The sequence below is a fragment of the Panthera onca genome, chromosome A2 (genome assembly GCF_046562875.1).
Source record: "Panthera onca isolate mPanOnc1 chromosome A2, mPanOnc1 haplotype 2, whole genome shotgun sequence".
Taxonomy (NCBI): domain Eukaryota; kingdom Metazoa; phylum Chordata; class Mammalia; order Carnivora; family Felidae; genus Panthera; species Panthera onca.
In genome coordinates, this window is record NC_138340.1 from 2,412,750 (window position 1) to 2,438,667 (window position 25,918).

Below are 25,918 nucleotides of genomic sequence, written 5' to 3' on the forward strand. Positions count from 1 at the left end.
TTGTGCACCGCTTGTCGCTCGGTCGCGGCGGCTGCGGTTGGCGGCGGCGGCGGCGGCGGCGCGGGCGCGGGCGCGGGGCAGCTGGGCGGGAGTGCGCGGCCGAGCGGGGACCGGCGCTCGTAGGCGGCCGAGGCGGACCGGCCGGCCCCGGGGGCCGAACGCCTAGGGCCAGGCGGGCGCGGCCGGGGCGGCTCCGGGCCAGGGCCAGGGCCGGGCCGGGGGGCTGCGGCGGCGGCGGCGGCGGCGGGGGCGGGGGCGGCCGGCGGGCGGCCGGGGCCGGGACGATGACTCTGGAGTCCATGATGGCGTGTTGCCTGAGCGATGAGGTGAAGGAGTCCAAGCGGATCAACGCCGAGATCGAGAAGCAGCTGCGGCGGGACAAGCGCGACGCCCGGCGCGAGCTCAAGCTGCTGCTGCTCGGTGAGTGGGGCCGGGCCTGCCGGGGTCCCGCTGGCCAGCGGGCGTCCGCGCCGGCCGGGTGGGGCCGCCCCCGCCGTGCTGCCCGCGGCCCGTGCCGTCCGCGGCGGGCCCCCGTCCCTGCCCGTGCTGTCCGCAGCACGGCCCAGCCTCCTCCGGGGCCGGCCTTGCCGGTGCTGTCCACGGCAAGTCCCAGCCCCTGCGTGGTCAGCCTTGCCCGTGCTGTCCAGATCAGGCCCCAGCCTCCTCCAGGGCCGTCCCTGCCCGGTGCTGTGCACGGCAAGTCCCAGCCCCTGTGGGGTCAGCCGTGCCTGTGCTGTCCGCGTCGGGCCTCGGGAATCCTCCCCTACTTCTGCCGTCCACATCAGATGTCCAGGCCCTGGTGGGGTCAGCCCCTGCCTCTACTGCCTGGGAAGGGACCCAGAACCCTCGAGGGTCAGCCCTGTGCCACTTCTCACCGCAGGAGCCCCTTGCCCGCACAGGGCTGGCCGTCTGTCCCTGCTTTACCGAGTCTACCCGGCCGCTGCCCCAGCGTCTGCTCAGCAGCGGACCTTTGGGCTGTCATCCGCTAGCTGTGCCCCTCACCTCCCGGGATCTTGTCTCGGTTCTTCCCAGCAGGTGGAGCCCTGTTCCTGTGTGCGGGGGGTCTGTCCCCCGTCTAGCACCCCAATCCCGCTGCGGGGAGAACCTCTTTGAACGGTTTTACATCCCTTCCGGGAGAAGACAGCCTTCCGTTCCCTCGGGGTTTCTGTTTCGGGCCGAGGCCAGGGTGCGGGCACTGCAGGAACTATCCCAGATTCTTAGAAGCGGCCAGCTCACCACCCTTCCGCAAACCCCTTCCTTCTGTCTTGGTGAGAGCGGGCTCTCCCAGGTCGGCCTCCTCCTGCAGAAGATTCCTGTCCCAGTCGCCAGGGTCCCAGTCTCCATCGCCCCAAGGCACACCTGTTGTAGGGACGAGTGGGCCCGGCTGTTGGCAAAGTGCTGTCACCCTAGCGAGGGCTGTCGCAGGGCACCACCGCCAAAGGCAGGAAGGTCGTTTACAAAACAGAAACCCTGGCCCTGCCCTGCTCTCCCGAGCCCTGCGCCCTGCACCACGGGGAGGGCTGGAAATGCTCACTCGCCCTCAGGGGTAGCCTGGACGGGCCCAGAGTGGGAGCGGGCGGCTGGCCCAGGCGGGTGCGCCCAGAGAGGGGCGGAGGGTTTAGAGGAGCCGAGCCTGCAGGTGAATGAGTGGTGGGTGGCCCTTTGGGAGGTGGCAGGTCTTGAGGGGGATGCATTGCGTTTCCTGCTTGTGGTAACCCATGTGGGCCCCCCATTTGATGAAGTACCTCTCCTTTTGTTGTTTTTCCAAACATACGTCCCGGTTTACCCGAAGACTGCCAAATAGGCCATCCTTGCAGAAAAGATAGGCAGAGAGTAATCTTCAAGTTTGGGGGAGACTTGCAGTGGGGCCGAGGGGTCTTTAGGGGGACGGCATGGCTCTGGCTGGCTTTTGCAGTGTGACACAGACTTTATCATGGGAGGGGGGCTTCGGAAGTTATCGGCCTCGTAACGGTACCACCAGTTGGCCTTTGCCTGGGGGCTGTGTGAGCCTTCAGTTTCTCCTGCCACCTGTCCTGAGCACGCAGGCTTTGGGCCGAGTGGGGTTCGAGGGGGCAGGTCAGCAGCTCACGCTTCTGCAGCCTTGGTGTGCGTCTCCAGTGTCCCTGGATCGGGGGATCCAGCGGGGCCACCTGCTGAAAGTGCTGGTGCCTGCCTGTGGGCGGGGGTGGTGCCTGTTTACAGCCCCACACCTCTGCCGCCCCGTGACCCTAGAGAGGCACCCAGCCGCCCCCTGCCAGCCTGCACTGTGGGGGGTCATGCACCTGTCCCCGAGGCCGTGACGTGCTAGGCATGGGGGGCAGATAGGAAAGCGAAGGGGTGGGCTTGCAGGTCCGAAGTGAAGGTCTGAGGCATAGAGCACAGCAGCAAATGCCTGGGGTGCCCTGGAGGCAGGGTCGCCCCCGTTGGGACCTCCCCCCCCCCCCGCGCCCCAGGCCATTCTCCGTGCCAGCACACGGGGTCCAGTGCGGGCTGTGGAGCTGGGGTGTAGACTCGTCAGGTGTTTGGGGAGGGCTTTCGAAGCGAGTACTCCATTTGTCCACCAGAAAGCTGCATACACACGTGCGTGTTTGGTAGGCCATGCGTGTGTGAACGTGTGCGACACGCGCATTCAGCTCTCTGGGTGCTGCTGGTCAGGCCGTGCTCTGGTTACCGTTTTGTCCGGTCCGGAGCGGGAGTAGAGGGCGCGGCTGTGCGGGGCCAGCTCCCGGGATCTGGGTCCTGAGAACTCAGAATTGTGCGCGGGAGGACCCTGTGGCCTGCGGGCTGAAACCCCGTTAGGAGCTCTAGGGACAGGGGTCCCGGGCAGGCCTGGCTGGCTTCTGCCTCCCGTGACCTCTTCTGGCCAGGTCCTTTGCTGTTGTGTTTCTGTCACTTGGGGGTGCCCCTCGTCTGTTCCTTAGGGCGGGCGTATTGGAAAATCGAGATCTTCACGGGAACCCCGGTCACTGGAGGTGGCAGCGAACGGCCCGGCTGAGCCTCCGCGGCTCTGGGACTTCTAAATAAAGCAGGGCGGTCAGTTCCACAGGCTTCCTGTCGGCTGCGCCGGCCCCCAAAGGGCAGTGGAAAGGCCCGGAATCTGGCATGGGGTGTGGTGGCCCTGGTGGGAAGGGCGCGCCTCCCGGGGCTTCGAGGCGCCGAGCGGAGCGTGGCCACCGGCTCCTGGCGGGGCGGTCATGCTGCACGCCCTGCGACCCCGGAGAGCGGGAGGCACCTCGGGGAGCCCCTGGGCTGCGGCGGGCCCGCGACCCACCCCAGGATGTGCCTGACGCCCCTTGAATTCAGATTTCGTTTCTCCTGCCCAGAGGGTGTGCTTTCTTGGGGCACAGTCCGTGTTAGTGCTGCGGGAGCCCAGCGCTGCCCTCAGAGCTCCCCCTCCCTCAGTTTCCCTGCACGTGCGGGAGGACGCCAGCGCCTGGACGCGGCTCTCTCTCCTTCCCGCGGGGCCGCCAGGTGTGCCCCGGGCGCGGAGCTCCCGCCGCGCAGATGCACTGACGGAAGATCGAGGCCTTTCCAGGCTCTGCTCCTACCCCGCGTGCGCCGTGCCCGGCCGGGCTGCGGTGGGACACGAGGAAGTGTTCCGCCTCAGATATTTAACCACAAGAGGTTTCACTTTCACGTTTTTGTGGTGGAGCCCTCCCCGGTGCAGCCCCGGGAGCGCGGCCACGGGCATCGCCGCTCGTGGTGCCCGGCGTTTGGCGCTTTCAGAACCCCGGGGAGGGGGAGGGGAGGTGTGTTTGTCCCCCTCGGTCCCAGATGGTGCCCGGTGCAAAGTTCAGCCGGGGCGGGCGGGTCTGGTCTGGGGCTCCGGGCCACGCCGGGTGGACTGAGTGGGTGGACTGAGCCGGGCCCACTGCCCTCGGGAGGAGGGGCCCCGTCTGCGGGTACGGCTGTCCCGGCGGGCAGGCCGGCCCGGGAGCCGAGGACAGCCAGCCTCTGGGGCCCGTGGGCTCAGGCTGCTCACAGAACCGCCATCCCAGCCCCTCAGGTGTGCAGCCGCTCACAGGTGCTCGTAGCTCCTGCGCCCACGGTCCCGGTGCCTGTCTTCTGGGGCAGCCACCGTATCTGTCCCCTGTGGGGCGTCCGGCCCGTGTCTGGGTCCCATCTCACGGCCACTCAGTCGCCGTGCGGTACCGTCCTTGCTCCCGCTGCTGCTCCCCACCTTCGGGGCTCCGCCACCGCGGCCCCCGGTGCAGGGCCTGCAGTCTCAGGAATGGTGGCCGGTGACTTCCATTTGCTAAGGGAACTCACATCCCCCAGGGAAGTGGGACGGGAGTGACTTGGTGCTGCCGCCACAGCCCTGGGGGACCCGAGCCTCCCTGCTCAGGTGGGCCCGATGCCGTCTCACCTGTGGCCCTCTGCTCTGATGTGATCAGGTGGGGACCCCAGCGGACAGCTCACGGTTACCCTCCTCGGGGGCTCCTGCTGGTGGGTGTGGGGGGCTTGCTTTGAGGGCGCCCTGTGCAGCCGGCTCGGAGCAGTGGGGGGGCGCTGGCTCTGGGGCGGGACCACGGCTCCCGCCCTCGGTTTCCTCCTCCGTCTGATGGGAATGACTGTCCCGGGATTAAGTGTGACGGTGCCACTGAGGCCCCTGGCACACAGCAGGTGCTCGGCAGGCAGAGGGAGCCCTTTGATCCTGTCGCTGCCCGTCCTCCTGGGCACTTTGCACCACGTCCCCTATGAAAGCAGCTGCGACGTCCCTGGGAGGCACCTGTCCCCACCCCTCAGCACCCGGCCGGCAGGTGTGGGGTGGGGTTTCTGTTCTGTCTGACTCCCGGTCTCGGCGTTGTCTTCTGGAAATCGGAAGTGAGGGTGACGGGGAGGGACAGACGGGGGCCGCTGTCTCTGTCATTTCTGTTCGACCACACCGTCCACCTGGCTGGCAGTTCCCTCTGCCACTGAGCAGGGCCCCCCTGTCCTGCAGCACGGGGACTCACAGTCTCACTGCCTTTCCTCCTTACCTTTCCTGAGCCCTGGCAGCTGGATGGCGCTCTGTGCCCCGGGCACTCGCAGACTCCTCTGAAGGGGCAGCTCCGGCCGGTCCCCTGGGAACTGGCCTCGTGTTGGCCCCGGGGCATCGTGTTGAGAGGGACAGGAGGTGTCAGGTTAGAACACTCACAGAGTCCCTTGGGGCAGGAGCGTAAACGGGAGGCTCTCACCACTTCTGCCCAGCTGGCCTGTCCTCCGAGCCTCCGTGGAGGTGTCGGTGAGCTGTGCGGGCCCCGTCCCTCTTCCCCAGCTGGGCTGCATGGGGGGCTGGGCAGGACTGGGGGCTCACAGGGTCCTGACTACCTCGGTGCCCCAGGAAGGGCTACAGTAGGACTTGGCACACGGGGGCAAAAGTGGGGGCGCAGTGACACGTGTGGGGTGAAGGACGCCCACCAAAATCAGCAGGGACAGCTGTCCCACCGTCGGGCTAGGAGGAACAACTGACGTCACGGCCCGGCATCTGCGCCCCGCGGCCCCAGCCCCGGGGTGTCCTCCCTCCTCTCCCTCGTCATCGAGGTGCACACTGGTGTCTTCTCGCTCTCTGGGCCCCACACCCGAGTGACGAGCACTCCGCCCCAACGCCGAGGTCAGATGGCCCCAGTCTGGAGGTCCGACGGTCCCTGGCTGTGTGACCCTCCAGGGTGTATCAGAGCCTCCCCAGAGGGGATGTGGGGACAGTGGTGTCACTGAAGGAATGAGCGGGCTTGACCTGCCATCCTCAGCTGCTCAAGGACTTTACAGTGTCTCTGTCCTCCCGGGTAAGGTCAGCGTCCCGTCTCTGATATCAGACTTGCTGGCACAGCTTGAGGTCCCAGGGGTATCCGGGAGTCCCAGGTCGCAGGGGTGCTCTCGCGTGGTCTCCCCGCAGTCCCAGGAGCTCCCGGCTTCACTGCCCACAAGCCGGAACCGTGGCGGCCTGCCCCTGGGGTCCAGGGTTCAGCGGTCCCATCCTTCCTGCCTGTTAGGCCTTGGCCCCGACGGCATTGGGTCCCTTTCCTCCCGTCTGGGGCTAGGGCTCACACTTCCTTCCTCCCTGCCCCCCACCCCCTGCCCATCCCCCAGAGCTCGGTCCCTAGTGAGGGCGGACAGCGGCATCTCCTCCGACTCTGGCTTCCACTCTCTTCCCTCTTCTTTCAGCTTGTCTCAGCTGGGCGTGGGTCAGATGCGGCCCTCCTGCCAGGGATGCGTCAGAGCACACCCGGGGGGTGTCCACGGGCTCCCGGTCCTGCTGCGTCCCATCTGATCCTGTGGGGCAGGCGCCAGGCTGGGCTGCCCCCCAGGGGCTTCCTGTCCCTGAGTTAACAACCAGTCGAGTCCCCCCGCCCGGCACCGGGATGGGGAGGACCCGCGGGGGATGCTTGGCGGAGCCAGCACGTTGGATGGGGGCCAAGTTCGTTCTGTTCATTCACAAAAAGCTTGTGCAGCATCTTCCGTGAGCTGGCCTGGGGGGCGGGGGCTGGGGGCTGGGGGCAGGCGGCTTTGGGCAGACCCCCCCTCCTCCCCCCACCATCCCACCCCCGCCGCATCAATAACTGGGGTGGCATCGTCTGCAGCGAGAAGGGGTGGAGCGTCAGGGGGCCGAGGGCACTTCTAGGAAGACCTGAGATTGCGTTTCTGCGAAGGAGGCTCCAGTCGCGCTGGGGGTGGCTTATGTCCCCTGGTGGCACAAGTGCCCACAGACGTCTCCTTGAAATGATGAGCAGCAGGCAGGCCAGGGGCCCACGGTCGTGGACTTGGGGTCTGCCCCCAGCCAGGACCTGGTGCCGGCACGGTTCCTTCCAGGGAGGCGGTGTGATTTCATCACCCGCCCCAGGGCACCCCACCGCAGGGACCCCCGCCACCCATCTCATCCGTGCACCTGCAAGGGTTCCCACTAGGCCCTGAGTGCGCTCCGCAGCACGGCTGGGCCGCTGTAACCACCTGCCTGGACGTGGGGGCCGTGGGGGCCGTGGGGGGCCTCCGGGCCGATGCCGCTTCTCGGTGGCTGTAGGAAAGTTCCAGGAAGTCACACGTGGGTGCTGGAGTGAAGACACCGGTCTTTGCCGGAGCGAGCGACTTTGGAGCTCCTGGGTCCAGGGCAGCTGTGCCTGCGTGGTTGGGGGCGAGGAGGGGCGCGGTAGGCGAGTCTGCGTCGGGGAGTGGGGCCCGGTCTTGGGTGTGTCACACGCTTGGGCACGAGGTGGGGCCTTCCCTCCCTGGTGGGCAGCCAGAAGGTTTTGAGCCAGGAGGGCACGTGCAACCAGATGTCTTTCAGGGGGAGTGTGAGCGTGGGCCAGCCAGGTTGCACCGGAGGCTGGAGAATGAGCGGGGCGGTGGGTCGGGCAGGAGAGAGCCCCGTGGGAGGTGAGGGGGGCAGGGCTGAGTGGAACCCGGGGCGTCGACCACGGCGCGGGGCTGGGTGAGCGGCTGGTTCCAGATGGGCTCAGCCGTGAGGTCCAGGCAGGCCTGGCCTGCGAGACGCTTGTGGGCAGGTGCACATCGGGTCAGGTGTGTGGCAGTTCCTGGGGCCAGGGATTCTGTCACAGGCCCCAGTCCCAGCTTCCAGGCGCTACGTGACGACAGATATGGCAGTGGCTCAGTTGGCCCCAGAAACGGGGCATCTGGAAAACGAACCTGGGTTGCTTTGGCCAGCTCAGTCTTGCACGGAGCCGGGTCCCCTGCGTCCAGCCCTCCCTCCCCTCCCTCCCGGACGCTGCGGTGGCCCAGCGCCTCCTGGGCAGTGGGCCTGGCCCGTGCTAGGGCAGAGGGCCCTGCTGGCTCCCGCCTGCTGTGCTGCGGCACCGGGCCTTCCTGGGGACCTTCCTGCTCCGTTGACGTAGGCCCAGAGTATACGCCACACGCGATACGTGGCATTTTTCTCTGAGGTCCTCACCTGCCCACACCTGCCTTTCTCTCCATACCCTCCTTTCTCCGTGGCTGCCGTGGGCAGGGTCACTGATTACCCCGTTTCCCAGGCAGATGGGGACTGTCGGCCATGCCGATCCCTTTTGCGTCCTTCTTCCTCTCGGCTTTATTGACACATGAGCGATGTCGATGCTGAGGCAGGTTTAAGGTATGTAACTTGATGATTCGATGCGCTCACGTACCACAAAATGATTGCTGCAATCAGGTCAGTTAGCGCGTTATCTCACATTAGGTTAGTTGGCACATCGTCTCACGTTGTCTTTGCGCACTTCGCTTCTGCTGGAGTTTGACCACAGCCTCGGTCTTTGCTGTGGCCACGCTGCCGTGTGGGGGGCGTTTGCAGACTAGGCAGCAGGGCCACGCAGCTTGTCCGGGGCCCCCGACCTCTCCGGGAGCTGATTGTGTGTTTCCGGCCTCCTTGACATCCTGCTTATATCTCGGTTTTGCGGAGCGTGTCCCTGCCACCCCCCGTCCTCCCTCAGCCCGGCTTCGTGCCAGATGCGAGGCTGCTCTGGCTCGGCATCGAGGGCCCCTTCGCGGGCACACCTGCCTCGCCTCCTGTCCCCTCCGGGGCTCACAGCAGTGTGTTGTGCTGATTGACACAGCCGTGGGCGTGGGTGCGGGTGGGTGGGTGCGGGTGTGCGCACTCGTGTGCCCTCGAGTACATGTGCGGGCGTGCACACGTGGGTGTGGACGTGTGTGCACGGCCCCCGGAGCCTCCACGGGGGGCTGCTTCCCTCTTTTGCCTTCATTTTTATTTTTGTTCTGTAATTTTAATTACAAATTTTTTTGATTTTTTTTTTTTTTTTTTTTTTTTTACAAATTTTGTGTTTAATTTATTTTTTTTTCAAGTTTACTTATTTTGAGAGAGCGCCCAAGCAGTGTAGGGGCAGAGAGAGCGTTAGAGAATCGTAAGCGGATTCCGTGTTGTCAATGCAGAGCCTGATGTGGGGCTTGAACTCCCGGCCATGAGATCATGACCTGAGCCGAAATCAAGAGTCGGATGCTTAACCAATTGAGCCACCCAGGCGTCCCCCAATTTTTTAATGTTTTAAATAAGCTTATTTATATATTTTGAGAGCGAGAGAGCATGTGTGTGTGTAAGCGCCCGCATGGGTTCGGGGAGGGGCAGAGAGGGAGAGGGGGAGAGAGAGAATCCCCAGCAGGCCCCCCACCGTCAGCGTCGTGGAGCCCAGCTCGGGGCCTGAGCTCACGAACTGTGGGATTATGACCTGAACCGAAATGAAGGCTTGGAAGCTTAACCGACGGGGCCCCCAGGCGCCCCTTGCCTTCATTTTTAAGGAGCCGGTGTGAGGTCGGTCCTTGGCTACACACGGTGCGGTCTACAGGCCCCGCCCGTGGTCTCCCGCCGGCCTCTTGTGGGAGCCATGGCCTTGGCCTCTCCCGTCCCGAGGTTCCCGCGTGTGCTGCCCTCGGCGTGCGACCTGCCGTGTCTGCACGTCGGGCTGACCTGCGGGGCTGCGTCGGGGGCTGTGGCTGTAACGCGGGTACCTGGTGAGCTATTTCCTGGGAGCGAGCCTCCCGAACAGACCAGAACAGACCAGCGGGGCAGTTTTCCTGTAGCAGCGTTTTTGTCAAAAGTAGGGCTTCTCAGGGCAGTCCTGCCCCCTGGAGGTCACTGGGCCGTGTCTGGGGATCTGTGGTCGTCACACTGGGGGGCTCCTGCCATCGAGGGGGTGGGGCCGGGGAAGCTGCCCGACCCCCACAGCGACCCCCACAGTGCCCGGGTCGCCCCCCCAGAGAGTGAGTCGGCCTGGGGTCAGCAGCGCCCGGGGGACAGGCGCCGGCCAGGAGGAAGGCACGGGAGAAACCGCGTTCCTAGCACGCACGCCCCTCCCCGCGGTGTGTGGTGAGGGGGAGCAGTGTGGGACCCTCGCCGAGGGGCGGGGGGCCGGTCAGGGCGAGCAGGTGGCCTCCCGTCCCTTTCACAGCAGAGGCGAGTTGTTTGAAAGGGGGTGGATGGAGGAGGGCGGGCGGGTAACCACGTTACCTGATGACGGACCCGAGGGGACCCGAGGTCGTTTCACTGACTCCGCGGCAGATCCGAGGCAGTTGGTGAAAGAACCAGAGAGGCAGCCAAGGCCCCGCTTCGTGGTGTCTGGTTAGGGGCTCGGGTCTCCCCGAGTGCGGTCAGTCACTCAGATACTGGCTCAGGGCCTCCCGGCCGCAGGACAGTGTGGACACGCGGGGCCCGCAGGACCGGTCTCCTGCGGAAGCTCCTGGGCCGCGGAGGGTGCCGGCCGCAGACACCTGCAGAGAGAGCCCCCGACTCGGGCAGCGGCCACGGCTCTGCGTGCAGGGAGGGCTGTCCACCCCCAGGGCGCGGGGCTCTGTGGAGCGCGGATCGCCTCACGGGCCACGGCGCGGGAGGTGCGTGGACCGACCCAGAGTGGTGAAAATAAGCCTGAGCAGCGGGTGGGGCGGGTCTGGGGCCTCGGTCTGCGAGTGGGTGCCCGTGGAGGGTCGTCAGGCCGCGGTTTCAGGCGTCGTGCTCTCAGAAGTTACAGGTCGTCTCTGCTGTGTGATCACGTCACTCCGGGACTCAGTCTCTGGGGGTCCGGGGTCTGGGTGGCCCTCGTTCGGGGTCCCTCATGGGGTTGCAGAGCACGTGTCAGCCGCGTCCGGCTGCGGTCCCCCCCGTGGCCTCTCTGCCCAGCGCCGCTCGAGCGTGCTCGGTGTGGCGCCCCCCCTTCCCCTCGGCCAGTGGTGCCGGGCGGTGCGGACCTAGTCTCGGGAGGGACGCGCCGTCATCTGTCCTCTGTCGGCTGCAAGCGAGTCACGGAGTCCGGCCCGCGCTCGCTGCCGGGGCCTCGGTCTCCCCCTCGGGAAGGGGGCGTCGTGGAGCCCCGTGGGCATTAACGGCCTCTGCAGTGGCGGGCCCTGAGTGTGGGGTGCCCCCTCCACCTGGGGGTGCGAGGCCGACGCAGGAGGGGAGCCCGGGCTGCGTTGTGCCGCGGCGAGATCAGAACGTGCCGGTCCGGGGCTCCGCGGGGCCGGGATGAGGGTGCAGTGGCCACGTAGCCCCTTTCCAGCTGGCTCTCCGATCCCTTTTGATCCTGGAGGCTGAGGCGGGGGCCAGCGTGCCGCCCCGGAGCAGCCTGGTGAGCCCCGCGGCCGCTCGTGCTTACGGGGGAGAAGGGAGACCCCGGGGCTGATGTTGTGCGTGCCAGCTCAGCGGGCCGGAGAAGGGAGCGGACGCCGGGTTTGGCGTGGCTTCTGGGTGGGCGTGGGACACGGGGCTTGGACTCCTGGTGCCGTGGTCGCTCCGGGCGAGCGTGGAGCACTCAGCAGGCGGCGTGACGCTGGGTGGCTTTGTGAGTTCAGGGCTAAGGGGGAAGGAGCTTTCGGGGACCTTTGTGGGGACGTATTCGGTCCTTAGAGCGTCCAGGCTTCTGTGCGGACACCCGACTCTTGACCCAAAGGAAGGCTGGCTTCGGTGGGGCCCCTGGTCGGGGGCCCGCGGAGATGTCGCCACGTGACGCTTGGTGTCCACGGTGGGCGTGGGAAGGTCTGGGGGGCCGGCCGGCCGTGGGGGCCCTGGAGGAGGAGGAGCTTGTCACCTGAGAGTCCAGGGGCGGCAGCATGTGGCGGAGACGTGGCCCCGTGCCTCCCTGGGGCACCAGACCCAGCGTACCCAGCAAGCGCTCACGGAGGCCAGTCACCCCTGCCAGGTGGCTGGGCCGGACGCACCGCAGGCGCCAGCCCCCCAGCCTCGGTTTCCCATCGTGTGGCAGGGTCGTATGCTTGGGGACACGAGGGAGGTAAGACGGGGGACGCGCCTCCCAGACCGGCTGCGTGCCGGCCGCGCGTATCCCACGCCCGCCCCGAGCGCCGAGCTCTAGGGCCCTTGGGCCCTTGGGCTCTGACTCCCCCGGGGGCCCTCCTCTGCCGGGTGGGCCCCCGGCCTCGGCTGCGGCCTGTCCTCACGCGCCCTGCTCTGCAGGCACGGGCGAGAGCGGGAAGAGCACGTTCATCAAGCAGATGCGCATCATCCACGGGGCAGGCTACTCGGAGGAGGACAAGCGGGGCTTCACCAAGCTCGTGTATCAGAACATCTTCACCGCCATGCAGGCCATGATCCGCGCCATGGAGACCCTGAAGATCCTGTACAAGTACGAGCAGAACAAGGTGAGGCTCTCGGGCGGGAGCGGGCGGGCTGGACGCGGCGTGGGGCCCGGCCCCCATCCCCCCGTCCCCGGTCCCGGCCAGGGCCTGCCTGCTCGCAGCGCCTGTGCGGGCCCGTCCTGGCCGGGCCTTAGCGCTCCCGTCCTACGGCAGGGAAGCCGGCCGGGGGACGGGCCCCTCAGCACCCTGTGTGATGCTCTGGGTGATCCCAAGGGAGGGGGCATTTCCCTTCCTTGTTTTTAAAGTTTATTTATTTTAAAAGGGAGAGCGAGCGAGGGAGCGCACCTGTGAGCAGGGGGACGGGCAGAGAGGGAGGGAGAGAATCTCAAGCAGGCTTCACGCTGTCAGCACAGAGCCCGACATGGGGTTCTGTCCCACAAATTGTGAGATCGTGACCTGAGCCGAAATCAAGAGTTGGACGCCTAACCGACAGCCACCCAGGCGCCCCTCCTTCCTTCTTCTTTTCTTTCTTTCTTTTTTTTTTTTTAATGTTTATTTATTTTGAGAGAGAGAGAGAGAGAGAGAGCGCGCGAGCGTGATCGGGGGAGGGGCAGAGAGGGAGGGAGACACAGAACCCGAAGCAGGCTCCAGGCTCCGAGCCATCAGCAACGAGCCCGAGGCGGGGCTTGAACTCATGAACCTGGAGATCATGACCTGAGCCGGTCAGACGCTTAACTGAGGAGCCACCCAGGTGCCGCCCACCCACGTTCCTTTTTTTTTCACTAACAGCAGTTGGGACAGAATTCAGTCACCGTGCAGGCCTCCACTTAAGTGTGCAGTGCCCACATCCATGGGGGAACATTCCCTCCCCCCAGAAAGAAGCCCTGTCCCCCTTAGCCGTGACCTCCCCTGCCCCTTCCTCCCCCAGGCCCCCACGAGCCCCCTTCCCGTCCGTGGATGAGCCCGTCCCGGACGTTCCACACACGCGGACTCACACCCCGCATGGCCTCTCGTGGCCGGTTCCCTCCCTGAGCGTCGCGTGTTCGGGGCCCGTCCGTGGGGCGGCGGGGGTGGGCGCCTCGCTCCTGCTCGCGGCCGGGGGACGTGCGCGTGCGCGGTGGACACGTTCATCTGCGGACGTGCCCGTGCGTGGAGGACACACTGTGTGAATGCACTCACCGCCTGATGGACCCTTGGGTCGTTTCCACGTTTTGGCCCTTGTGGATCTTGCTGTTGAGACGTTCACGTGCAGGTTTTCGTTGGCACACCTGTCCTCCGCTCTCGGGGGCCTGTTCTCCGGAGTGGAGACGGGGGGCGGTCCCAGGGCAGCTCGGGGTCTGCCCCTGGGCGGAGCTACGAGCCTCCTCTCGCCGCAGCGTCCCCGCCGGCCCCGCACCAGTGGGCTCGCGCTGCTGGCCTCCCTCGGCTTTGCTTTTGTACATCTGTTTTTGGAGTGTTTCGTTCAACCCCAGAAGTCTGCCCTGGGCTAACGTGAGGTGGTTTAAATTAATCCATTCGCTTCGAGGCTTAAGAAGGTCAATCAGCTAGATTGCTGATGTGTCTCCGATTGGCACCTTCCTCCCTTTACGCCTGGTTCACAGATGATCAGGGACCCCCGAGCAGGGCCTGATGGTGGGCTTGTTGGGGGGTCCCTGCCGTCCTGGCTGTGAGCCGCGCGTACGGGGCCTGCTGGAATCTCTTGTCCCCTGGGTCTGGGTCAGTGTGACCTGCACAGCCGAGGCCCCCTCCAGCGTCCCGACCGTGCGTCCCGCGGGTCCCGTGGTTGGACCGTAGGTGTCCATCAGCGTCCAGAACAGGGGCCACCGGCTGTGGCCTGTTTCTGTGAACAGTTTTATTGGTACTCACCACGCGTACTCATTTACGTAGAGTCCCCGGTGGCTTTTGCCGCAGTGGCAGACACAGCTGGCCACAAAGGTGACAACATTCCTGTCTGGGCTTTTACAGAAGCAGATCACCGGTCCCCGATCTCCACGTGTGCACAGTCAGTGGGTTTTCGGGGGCGGTGCCTGCTTCTCCAGGCCCCTGACCGAGAGGCAGGTGAGGGCCGGAGGCCACGGCCGGGGGACCGGAGAGCATCATTTGGAGGGGGGCAAGCGGGGGCAGCCCTCGAGTCCAGGAGGAGCCTGCTGGCCTTCGGCGCCCTGGCTAGGGCTCCCTCGTTCCTCATTTTGAGTTCTGTCTGGGTGTGTCCTCCCTGGTCCCTCAGCTGGTGGCCGGTTGTGTGGGCCTGACCACCCTGAGGACAGGCACGTGGGGTGGGCTGGAGGAGGAATGGAGAGTCTCCTGAGCCACCTGCCTCGCTGTTGTGTGTGTGCACACGTGTGTATACGTGTGTGTGTGCACACGCGCGTCTGGGGCATCCCTCGGGGACTGGTTCCCCAGGAGCGGCTCCCCTCGCCCTGCGGGTTTGGGGGCGCTGTGCAGGTTCCTGTCGTAGCTGTGAGTGAAGAAGCCACTGGCCCCGGTGATTAGCTCAGCTCCAGCCCCTCCCCCTCCGCTGGCAGGTTCCTCGGCCCAAGCCCCACCCCCGGCCTGCTGTGTGCCAGGCGGGGAGGGGGGGGTGCAGGCCAGACAGCGGCTCCCCGACTCGGTTCCTGTGCGGGCGGTGGTGTTCGTTCCGTCGTCCCGTTTGCCCTCGGTCCCTTTTACGGGATCTGCTTGTGCGTGTGTGCGGTGTCCTCCGGTCCCGCCTGCTGCCCCGCGGAGCAGGGCCCTGACCCAGCCGGGCACCCCCCGCAGGCACTGCCTTGTTCCCGGGCACAGCCACTGCCGCCCACCCTTGCCCCCGCCTGACGCGTGCTCCCGCCTAACCGGGTGACGGCCCGCCCCGGTCGGGCGCCCCGTGTGGCCGGGCCCCCGGCGAGCCCACGGCTCTCCCTACCCACGCTCGCAGGCCAACGCGCTCCTGATCCGTGAGGTCGATGTGGAGAAGGTGACGACGTTCGAGCACCGGTATGTCCACGCCATCAAGACCCTGTGGGACGACCCTGGCATCCAGGAGTGCTACGACCGGAGACGCGAGTATCAGCTCTCGGACTCCGCCAAGTAGTGAGTAGGGCGCCCGCCCCGCGGGTCCCAGCCAGGGCCGCGACGGGGTTGTCGGGCGCCTGCTGCTCGTGACACGCGGGCCACGCTGGCGAGACGTGGTCACTGTAGGCAGCCTGGCTGTGCCCGAGCGTCTGCTGTGGCCACTTTTCTGTGAGCCTCTGCTACTGTGCTAGAACGAGAAGGTTCGTTTTGGAAAGTCCCCTGGGAGAGGGTCCCTCAGAGCCGGCTCGAGTCGTGCGGCTCCCCTGGCCACGGGACCCAGGGCGGGGCTGCTTCACCCCTGCTAGTGAGGGCTGCTGGGGGGACCGTGGTGGCCCGGCCGTCCCCCCACCCCTCACGCGCTGGCCCGAACAGCCTCGTCCCTGCCGTGTTACAGCTACCTGGCCGACGTGGACCGCATTGCCACCTCGGGCTACCTGCCCACCCAGCAGGACGTGCTGCGGGTCCGAGTGCCCACCACCGGCATCATCGAGTACCCTTTCGACCTGGAGAACATCATCTTCAGGTACCCGCGCCCTGGTTCCCTGGGGGTGGTGGCCCTGGGGCCGCCTGGGGCTCTGTGAACTGCAGGAGGGAGGGGCCCAAGCACCTGCTGTGGAGACAGTGCGATTCACTGGGTCCCGGCCTCTGCTCCCAGGGAGCGTCCTACCCCGATGGGAGAGAAGGCTCATACAGCGGCCACCGAGTTTCCACGTGAGCCGTGTCCCAGTAGTGGTGCGGGTGGTGGCGGAGCTGGCCAGAGGCGGCCTGGAGGGGAGGGTCTTCCGGGGGGCCCTCTGTGACGGGGCCGCAGACGAGGGAGGGTGATCTGGAGTTCCCGCCAGACCCGGATACGCTTCAGGGCAGTGCGGGCTTCCTGACGGCCCTGGGGACCCACACAGAGCTGGGTGACGGGAGGGTCCTGGACTCTGGCTCTCGGGCCCACTGTGGCTCGTGGCACGTTGGCAGAAGGGGTGCGGCGGTTCTCCCTTGGGGCCAGAGTCGTGTGGCCAGAGTAGACCTGGTGCCTTGAGGTCCTTGAGGACCTGGGCCGGCCTCTCCGTGGGGTCCCAGCTGGTGGAGAGTCGCTAAGCGGCAGAGGGCAGGTGCGTGTCTGCTGGGCCACCGTAACAAAGGAGCACAGATGGGCGGTTTAAAACCACACGCGTTGTTTCTGTCCCGGCTCTGGAGGCAGAGCTGGTTGAGGCGAGGGCACGGCTGGTTCCTTCCCAGGCCGGAACGGTCTGTTCCGTGCGTCTCCCGGCTCCCGTCCCGGCCCGTCTCACGGCCGGGGGTCGCCGGCCATCCTTGGCACCCCCTGGCTTGTAGGCGCACCACCCCGTCTCTGCCTCTGTGGCCACGCAGCCTCTCCCCACGTGTCTGCGGCCAGCTGTCCCTCTTCCTGTAAAGACAGCGGTGAGCGGAGTAGGGCCGCCCTGTCTAGTGTGATCTCCTCCTAACCAGTGGCCTCTGCAGTGGCTCTGCTCCCACGGCGGGTCCCGTGCCCGGTTCTGGGTGCGCTGGTTTGGAGGACGTTCAGCCCAGCGCCCCCGGCACGGCGCCCTCTGCTCCTTGTGTGCAGGCTCACCCTGGGGAAGGGGCCGGTGCCTCCTGGGCGGGGGTCCCAGAGAGGCGGTCAGCCGTGGCCCCTGTCCCCGGCCATGGCGCCCCGCTCTGTGGCCTCAAAGCGCCAGCTCTGTTGGCTGTGTTCCGAGGGGCCCTTTGGCCTTCACCCCTCCCTGCCGTCCGCACCCTCTCTTACCTGCCGGGCCTCTGTCGGAAGCCCTCTGGGGTCCCCGGAACCTTCAGAGGCTGTGGGCACCCGCCCTGTGTGTGTCCGACAGCCCGTTTCCTGGTGACGGCTTTCTGTTTTAATTAGATCCTCGGCGGGGTTGTGACCTCAGAGTTCAGACCCGAGGTCTCCAGAACACAGGCTGCGGCTTGACGAGGGTTCCCCCGAGCTCCCATTTCGGGGACTCCTCACGGCCTCACGCTGACCTCTGCGTGTCCTATGCCTGCTGTGTCCTCCCCCTCCCCTGCCCGAGCCTGAGCTGGGTGTGTCCCCTCTTCTTGGCACGACTTCCCTGGTGCCCCTCCCTGTCGCCCCCTCTCTGTGGGGTGCCTGAGCTCTGTCGTGGGCCCCCACCCTGTGCCACTGCTGTTCCCCAGCCAGCCCACCCTTCGTTAGCCGCGTCCCTCCCCTCCAGCCGTGCACTCGTGGAGACAGCCTCCGGGCCCTGGCGCTGAGCTTGGGTCTGGCCCCTCAGCGGGGTTGGGACGGCACCGAGTAATGGCCTGACGGCCCCGGTGTGTGAGGAGATGGGCCTGGTCCCAAACGGGGGCCTTGCGTGGAGACCTCGCTCCACACTGGGGAGGCCTCGCTTTCCAGTAAGGCCGTGGCCCCAGATGCCGTCAGCCCTGACGGCACTGCCCGGACTGGCCCTCACACAGGGCCCTCGGCCAGTCCCCACCCTCCTGTCACCACTGTCCCGTCCGTTCAGCGTCACTCTGGCACATCCACCATCCACCTGTGCTCTCTGGAGTCTCCCGGGGGGGGGGGGGGGGGGGTAGCGCTCTGCCAGGAAGCCCTGCTCCCGGGGGCCAGGCCGGCGACAGCCCTGTCAGCCCCTCCCTGCAGCCGCGGCCAGAACCCCTGCCTTCGCGGGGACCCCTGCCTTCTCGGGGCCAGGGCTGGGGCCAGGCAGCTCCCGGGTAGCCAGCGGCCAACCCCTGCAGGCAGGCCTGCGTGATGGGGTGTCCCTGGCGTTTCCTCCCCCTGCTGCTCCTTCTGCTTGTGAGCGTGTTGTTAGTACTGTTACTTTCCGCGTGTTGGTCCTGCTGGGCAGGAGACCTGCTGGCAGAGACAGTTGGCTCTCTGAGCCGCCCCCTTGTGATGCCGAGGCTCCTCTTGCACGAGCGTTTATCTCCATCCTCTTGTGGAGATGGAGACCCTTCCCCGTGTGTCACAGACATCTGTGCACCCTGCGCAGACGAGGGGATGGGTCTCCAGGGGTTGCCCCCCCCCCCCTCCCCGAGCGCCTGGGCCCCCGGGCTCCCCAGACCTGGGACTCCTTCAGGGGCAGGTGCCCGGACGCGGTGCCCCCGGCCAGGGCAGCGTGTCCCGCAGGGGCTCTGCCGGCCCCGACAGGTGCGCCGCCCCCGCCCCCCCCCCCCCCCCAGGCCTCGCAGATGTCTGTCTGCGGGCGTGGGTGCTGAGCCCCGCCGGGCTCCTGTCCCCGCAGGATGGTGGACGTGGGGGGGCAGCGGTCGGAGCGGAGGAAGTGGATCCACTGCTTTGAGAACGTGACGTCCATCATGTTCCTCGTGGCCCTGAGTGAGTACGACCAAGTGCTGGTGGAGTCGGACAACGAGGTGAGGCACCTTCCTCCGCTTCCCCGCCCCCCCCCCCCCCCTGCGGCCGGGGCCCCGCCCACGCTCACGCCCTCCTTCCGGCAGAACCGCATGGAGGAGAGCAAAGCCCTGTTCCGGACCATCATCACCTACCCCTGGTTCCAGAACTCGTCGGTCATCCTGTTCCTCAACAAGAAGGACCTGCTGGAGGACAAGGTCCTGCACTCCCACCTGGTGGACTACTTCCCGGAGTTCGACGGTGAGCCGGCCTCCTCCGCCCCTCTGCCGCCGGGGGGGGGCGGGCGCCCGTCCCGCGCGCGCGCGCGCTCTCGGGGCCCCAGTGCCTGCCATGCGGGGCCGCGGGTGAGGACGGGGTTTCACGCGGGCCCCGGCAGGGGCTGCTGGCTCAGTTGGCGCGAGCCCGGGAGCTTCCTGGAGCTCTGCTGGCTTCACGGGCCCCCTGCCTCGGTGCCCCTTCCCGAGCCTCTGTGTCCCCAGCGGGGGGCGTCCTCTTGGGGAGGGCGTGCGCCGCGGCTGGTGCGCAGCGGCAGAGGGACCCGCCCAGACGGACGCGGTGCTCCCAGGCCGCCACCCAGGCCACCCAGCCGGCAGTCCGCCCCGCCTCCCACCCCTGCAGTGGTGGGGGGGGGGGGGGGGAGCGAGGCACTGGCAGCGAAGGGGTGGCCCAGAGAGCGCCCAGGGTCCAGCAGAAGGCAAAAGTGAGCAGAGACGGCCCCCGCCTTGCCCTTCGGCATCCCCGCAGCTGCCTCCCAGGACACAGGACAGGGAGAGGACACAGGCCGGGGCGGTCGGGGTCTGGCCACTCTCTCCCGATTGTCTTTGTCCGGCTGGTGGACTCTTGTCGCGTGGCTGTGGGCCGACAGCTGGGACGGGGCTGTGCAAGTGTGCACGCGTGTGCAGGGGCGCATGGGGCCGTGTGTGCATGCGCGTGGCCACGTGCCCGTCCGTGTTGGGACGGGGGTGTGTCGGGGACGCGGTGGGAAGGAAGGTGGGTGCGGTTTGGAGGTGGTGGGGCGTCCGACGTAACAGCCGACCGGGAGGGGTGGGGGGGAGGGGGGGTGGCGGCGGTGACCTGCGTGGAGGCCGGTGGGCGCTGGTGGAGCTGCCGCCTCGGGAGACCGCAGCTCGGGGCCTGTGGCCTCCACGCGGGGCCCTCATGGGAGCAGGGAGGAGGCGGTGCCTCTGTATGTGCGCGTGCGCGGCGGGGGCGGGGCCTCACCCGCCTCCGCCTCCCCCAGGGCCGCAGCGGGACGCCCAGGCCGCCCGGGAGTTCATCCTGAAGATGTTCGTGGACCTGAACCCCGACAGCGACAAGATCATCTACTCCCATTTCACATGCGCCACCGACACGGAGAACATCCGCTTCGTGTTCGCGGCCGTCAAGGACACCATCCTGCAGCTCAACCTGAAGGAGTACAACCTCGTGTGACCTCGCCGCGGCCGCCCGAGGGAAGAGGGGGAGCCCCAGGCGGGCCCCTCCTTGGGGCGCCGTGCCCGGCCGGCTGTCCCGGCTCCGCCCGCAGACCGGTTGATTTCGTTTTCATATTTTTAACAAATGGTTTTTATTTCACAGTTATCAGGGGACGTACGTCTTTCTTTCTTACACCTCGTGCACCTTCTCACCTGTGTCAGCGGCAAGGCCGCCTTTTCTTGGCCTTGACTCGGGGCTCGCTTTTTTCTAAAAAAATAAAACAAGAAAAAAAGAAAAAAAAAGGAAACAGAAGAACGGATGGAGACAAGTGGAGACGAGCGGCCCCGGGCCGGCGGCCTCCCGGCGGTCACGCGGGGACAGAGCCAGCCGCCGGCCTCGGACTCCCCAGCTTGCCCTCCCCTCGTTTCTCGGTCGTTCCCCTCACAGGCGCGGCGGCGGCGGCGGCGGCGGAGGCCTGGGGACTGTGACTTCTCTCTCTTTCTCTTCCTAAGTTATTGACACCCTGGACTCCAAGAAGTGGGGGTGGGTGGCGCCCCCCGCTGCCCGCCCTGGGAAGTGCCTAACCTTTTTTTTTTTTTTTTTTGGTGAGGAAGGAAAACGCAGTGTGCCCACTCTTGGGTCAAGGAGACCGCCTGGCTCTCAGCCCTCCCCGCCCCCCGCAGACCTCGGGGGGCCCTCCCAGGGCCCTGCAGGCTGCCATCCGCACGCCCCCGAGGGTCACGTACCCTCCGGCCCTGGCCGAGGGCACCCCGCTGCATCCAGGAGGCCAGAAGGAGGCCCCCTCGGACTGGGAGTCACTTTTGATGTGTTCTGTTTTGAAAGCAGTTTGGAAACAGTGCGAGTGGGGTGGGGACTTTTTCAGAATCTTCTCAGGTCTGTCCCCTGGAGGCAGGAGCGGGGGAGTCGCCCCTGGTGGGGGTTCTCGGAGGCTTCCGGCAGCAAGCACTTGCCCCCACGTCTTGCGGGTCCGCCCCGAGCCCCACCCCGGGAAGCGAGCACGCAGCACACGCACTTTGCCCAGAGCCATCGAGGGCCCGCGGTGGCCAGGCCGCGTGGAGGCCGGTAGCTGGCGCCTCGGCCCCCTGGTGGTTTCCAGGCCTGGCCACGGCCACGGCCACGCACTGAGCCAGAGCCGGGGCCGCCTTGCCTGAGCCCCCTTCTTCCGAGGGGCTCAGAGGGTGGGAACAAGCAGGGGGCTGTTTTGGGGGTGGGGGGGGGGTGGGATGAGGTGGCTGTTTCATCTGATGTAGACTGGGCAAGCACTACAGTGTTTTTCTGTGGGTTGGTTGTTTTGATTTGCACAAAGTAACAGGGATGAACCGCCGGTGATGCCTTGGACCCGCCCAGGACATCTGGTCGCGGCGCGTTAGCGGTCTGTGTGGCTGCTGCTTATTGGGGCCGTCTTCAAACACGGTAGAAACAACTCAGCCACCAGCCCGGACGCCGGTCCTGTGTGCCTGGCCCACTTCCTCTGTGCTCCGGAGGAGAAAGGACGAGTCTTGGGGCTCCCGCACAGAGTCCCTGGAGGGCGGGGTGGCTGCGTTCCTGGTGATCGGTCCTCTCTGGGGGCAGAATTGGCAGGGGGGGCAGGGCCCCCAATTTCTGTGCCAGTCGTCCCTCGGTGCCTCTACCGAAAGGGCCCTTGTGCCATGTGTGTATGCGAGGTGTGTGCTGTGGGCCGGCAGCGGGGAACGCAGGGTCCTGGCTGGGTGGGCACCTCCATGTCTTAGCGCCTCTCTGGGGCCTGGATCGCCAGGGAACAGGATTGGGCTCTCAGGGTGACGTGAGCCGCGGGCCTGAGGCACCCGAAGTATTCACTTTTCCCAGAGGGAGCAGTATGCCAAGCACCCCAAAGCCAGAGCCTGGTGCTCCCGGAACCCTGGGAGGGGGGCGGGTGCTGTGCGCCGCGGTGGGTGCGAGACCAGTTCTGTGCCAATGTCAGCGGGGGGACCACGTGGTCTGGGCCCCTCCCTCGCCCATTTGTGAGGTTGGTTTGTGTTGTTTTACACCCTGGTGGGCTTTCTCGAGAGTGCCGGCCTCCCGCCCCTGCCGCTGCGTCGTCAGATCCCCAGCAGAGGGGAAGCCGCGCCTGCTCCCAGTGCCAACGCCCCCCCCTCCCCCTCCCCCCCGCCCCCCCCCCCCCCCCCCGCGGCTGCGCGGGGATCGTGCGGGGATCCTCCCGCTGCCGGCAGACGTTCTCCGGTTATACTTGTATATTACACAGGCCTGATTTCAGACGATTTAAACCTTAACCTATTTTAAAGAAGAATATTATATAAAAATACTGTTTTTAAACCTTTTGTCATTTGAAATGCATGTATTGTGAGCGCTGGGGGATGGGCACGTTAGCTCAATGCCAACGTCCTGGGGCCAAGGCTGCCGAGGTCGGGCGGGCTGGACGGCAGGCTTTGCTCATCGTGTCGGGGCCCTGACCCCTTAATCCAGAGACACCTGATGGAAATTGACTTTTCATATCTTTCTCCTGAAATGAATTCTGTTTTAAATTGGAATAAATTCTGTTCCTAAATGCCGTGGCCCCCTCTGGCTTATTTCCTATCGCTGGCCGTGGTGGGTGCTGGGCAGTGCGTTGGTGCCGAGGGTCTGCAGGGGGCTGCCTGGTGTCTGTGCATCTGGCTGGGACCCCAGCACCTTTGGCCAGGTGTCTGAGCTCCTGGGACCCGTGGCCACAGCTGCCCCGGGATATGCCTGTGCCTCCGGCCCCGGGCAGCGACTGTGGCATCGGGGCCCCTGCTCTGAGGGCCTCTTTCTGGACCCTGGCTTCAAGTTCATTTGTGCTGTGGGACTAGAGCATAGTGCAAGAGTAGTGCCTCCTCACTGGGGGCGGGGGACCGAGGAGCCCGGTTCTGGGCTGGGCTTGCTACTCGCGGTGGGGGCCGTGGGGGCCACGGGGGATGCTCTTGTGGAACATGTTCTCCTCGCCCACCTGTATTAGGCCAGTCTCCGCAACCACTCCTCGGATTTTTTCCTTTTTAAAAAGTGGTAAGTGCACATAAATGTACCATTTGTGGGCGCCTGGCTGGCTCAGTCAGTTGAGCATCTGACTCTTGATCTCAGCTCAGGTCTGGGTCTGCGGCTCATGAGTTGAAGCCCCGCACTGGGCTTGCACTGGGCATAGAGCCTACTTCAAAGAAACGTACTATTTAAAAAAAAAATTTTTTTTTTTTTGATGTTTATTCATTTTTTGAGAGACAGAGCATGAGTGGGGAGGGGCAGAGAGCGCGACACAATCCGAAGCAGGTTCCAGGCTCTGAGCTGTCCGCACAGAGCCCGACGCGGGGCTCGAGCTCACGGACCGCGAGATCATGATCTGAGCCGAAGTTGGACGCTTAACCGCTGAGCTGCCCAGCGGCATCAAACACACACTGTCGTGCACCCACCCTCCATCCGTCTCCAGAACTTTCCATCTCCCCAGACTGAGACCCTGCCCCCATGAAGCACGGACTCCCCACCCCTGGCTCCCACCATCCACTCTCTGCCTCTGTGGACGGGACTCTTCTGGGGACCCCCTGTGGGTGGGGTCGCGCAGGACGTGTCCTTCTGTGTCTGGCTCCTGTCACTGTGCAGTGTCTCTGGGTCCATCCACGTGGTGGCAGGCGGCAGGACGTCCTTCCTCGCTGAGGCTGGATGATCATTTTATGGATGAGCCACTTTCTGCTTTACCGTCGGTGGACACTCGGGTTATTTCCACGTCTCAGTGACTGGGAATCATGCTGAAGGGGACCTGTGTGTGCAAACATCAGGCTGAGAGCCTGCTTTCCGTTCTAGTGACTACAGACCGCACCAGCAATCGCCAGATCACGGTAGTTCTACATTTAGCTTTTTGAAGAACCACCAACCCGTTTCCACAGCGGCCGCCCCGTTTCACACTCCCACCGGCCGTGTCCAAGGCGTTCAGTCTCTGCACGGCCTCCTCCAGCTTTCCGCACTTGCTCATCAGTGGGATAGGCCTTGAAGGCTGTGGCACCAGACACAGCAGGGAAGCCGGATGGGGAACAATGATGACGTGAGAGAAGGGCACCCCAGGCACGGGGCACAGCCCGTGCAAACGTCCTGGGGCAGCACTGGGCTCACATGTCGGAGGAACAGTGAGAAGGCCCGCGTGGCTGCAGCAGAGTGGGTGAGGGGGAGAGAGGGAGGAGGGGAGGGCAGGCAGGGGCAGAGGCAGGTCTGCAGGGCCTTGAGAGCCTCAGGAGGACTAGGGCTTTCCCCCCAGAGAGGTGGGCGACCCGGAGGGCTGCGGGCCGAGGAGGGCCAGACCTGACTCGGGTGCTCACGGGCGCCCTCCGATGGCCGCCATGGGGAGGACGGACTTGGAGGGATGAAGGCCCGAGCCGGGGATCCACGGCGGAGGGGACTGCTCTGGTCCCCGCGGGCGTGATGGGGGCTGCACCAGGTGGGGGCAGAGGAGGGGGCAGGATCCAGGAAGTGAGGCGGGGAGGAGAAGGCCCCGCGACGCAGCCGGCGCACCTGGACGTCACGCCCGCCGCGTCCAGCAGGTGGCGCTCTCGAGCTCTCCGGCCTTCCTGCACACCGGCAGGCTCCGGACGCGCGTTTTTCCGCGCGAGGGCCTCTCCTCCTCCTCTCATGGGGAAACCAAGGCACGGAGTGGCCAGTTCCTTGCCCTGACGGTAGGCCAGCGCTCGCCAGACATGGGCGCCAGCCGCGGCCGGTCCAGCGAGGCGCGGACACGAACTAAATGAAAACACACGATCTTTGTTTAAAAAAAAAAAAAAAAAAAAAATAGGGGAATTTCAAGACGGAAAACCTGCAGAACCGGGTTGCTACGCCCACGAAGCCTGCCCCACTGACCTGTCGACGGAAACCTGGGGCTGTGAATGATGCCGCTGTGAACACAGGTACGCAAGTGCCTGAACAGCGCTTGCCATTCTCCTGGATATAAAACTAGCAGTGAAATCGCGGCAGGAAGACTTTCGCGTCTTCTCCAAAGAAACGATCAGTTAAAAACTTTGTTATCCCGGCATTGACTTCGGGCCTTTGCCGGGGGGTGGGCAGGACCTGAGGTGTGGCCAAGGGCCGGCGGGGACAGCCGTGGCCCTCAGCGGCCAGTACTCCCGGCAGCCGAGGACTGGGAGGTACTTGGGAACGATGTACAGATCGTATTCTTGTTAGGCACAAAGGACACTCGTAAAACCAGAGACGCGGCAAGGCGCGTGCCGTTCAGGAAACAGGAGACAGGAAGGAACGGACGCAGCTCCGGGAGCGTACGTGGCGCATGCGCCGTGGCCAAAGCCAGTCCCTGGGAAACCCCTTCTAAGCCACCGTTCCCCAGTTAGGTTTCTCTCCGCGCAGGGTCGCTCCTACGGTCACCAGCGGCCTGGGCCACATGTCCACCGCTGCCCCGCTCGCTGCAGCCCCAGGCTGAAATTTAACCGGGCGCCCGTCAGCGGTACAGGGTGGCTAGCGCGGCCTGGGGACCGTGGTTAGTGACACTGTACCGCACATGTGAACGTGGATGAGAGGAGATCTTAGAAGCCTTCATCCCGGGAAAACGAAATGTCCCCTAACGAGACCCATCGTGTGATGGTTTCACGATGGGCACAAATATCGGATCGTCACGTTGTACATCTGAAACGAACGCAAAATTATATGCCTGCTTAAAATAGATAAGCGTTGGGGCGCCTGGGTGGCTCAGTCCGTTGAACGACTGACTCTTGATCTCTCTGCTCAGGTCATGATCCGGGCGTCGTCTCTCCCTTTCTGCCCATCCCCCCGCTCGTGATCTCTCTCTCTCTCTCTCTCTCTCTCTCTCTCAAAAAAAAAAAAAAAAAAAAAAACCAAAAAAACAAAACCATATATATATATATATATATATATATATATATATATATATATAATAAAATAAATAAATGAAAAGACTGCCATCTCTCAACTGAATTGTCATTGTATTTACCAAAAATCACATCACCATATTGATCCGAGTCTATGCGGTCCATGGTGGTGTTTAGATCTTCTATATTCTTGCTAATACTCTGCCCGCTTATTCTACTGATTACGGAGAGAGGGGTGTCAACGTTTGGGAGCAGATTT

The 25,918-nt window shown here is 65.2% G+C and overlaps 1 protein-coding gene and 1 long non-coding RNA gene across 2 annotated transcripts; one reads left to right on the forward strand and one right to left on the reverse strand.

Moving 5' to 3' along the window:
• The first annotated feature begins 11 nt into the window (after nt 1-11).
• GNA11 (G protein subunit alpha 11) lies at nt 12-22,376 on the forward strand. Its single transcript, XM_078443645.2, has 7 exons — nt 12-420; nt 11,876-12,060; nt 14,912-15,066; nt 15,443-15,571; nt 18,288-18,417; nt 18,502-18,655; nt 19,656-22,376. Exons 1-7 carry the CDS (start codon nt 285-287, stop codon nt 19,844-19,846), a joined length of 1,080 nt encoding a protein of 359 aa, XP_078299771.1. The 5' UTR covers nt 12-284; the 3' UTR covers nt 19,847-22,376.
• A 624-nt stretch (nt 22,377-23,000) lies between these two features.
• LOC132677776 (uncharacterized) lies at nt 23,001-25,596 on the reverse strand. Its single transcript, XR_013551813.2, has 3 exons — nt 24,680-25,596; nt 23,707-24,562; nt 23,001-23,591 (listed from the first exon to the last, which is right to left on the reverse strand). It is a non-coding gene; the product is annotated as an uncharacterized LOC132677776 (long non-coding RNA).
• Between the last annotated feature and the right edge of the window lie 322 nt (nt 25,597-25,918).

Excerpts from the sequence above, each read along its gene's own strand:
- GNA11 (XM_078443645.2), top strand. The coding sequence starts at position 285 with ATGACTCTGGAGTCCATGATGGCGTGTTGCCTGAGCGATGAGGTGAAG. Across the intron at positions 15,067-15,442 it reads CTCTCGGACTCCGCCAAGTA|CTACCTGGCCGACGTGGACC; the intron begins GTGAGTAGGGCG and ends GCCGTGTTACAG. Across the intron at positions 18,656-19,655 it reads CTACTTCCCGGAGTTCGACG|GGCCGCAGCGGGACGCCCAG; the intron begins GTGAGCCGGCCT and ends CGCCTCCCCCAG.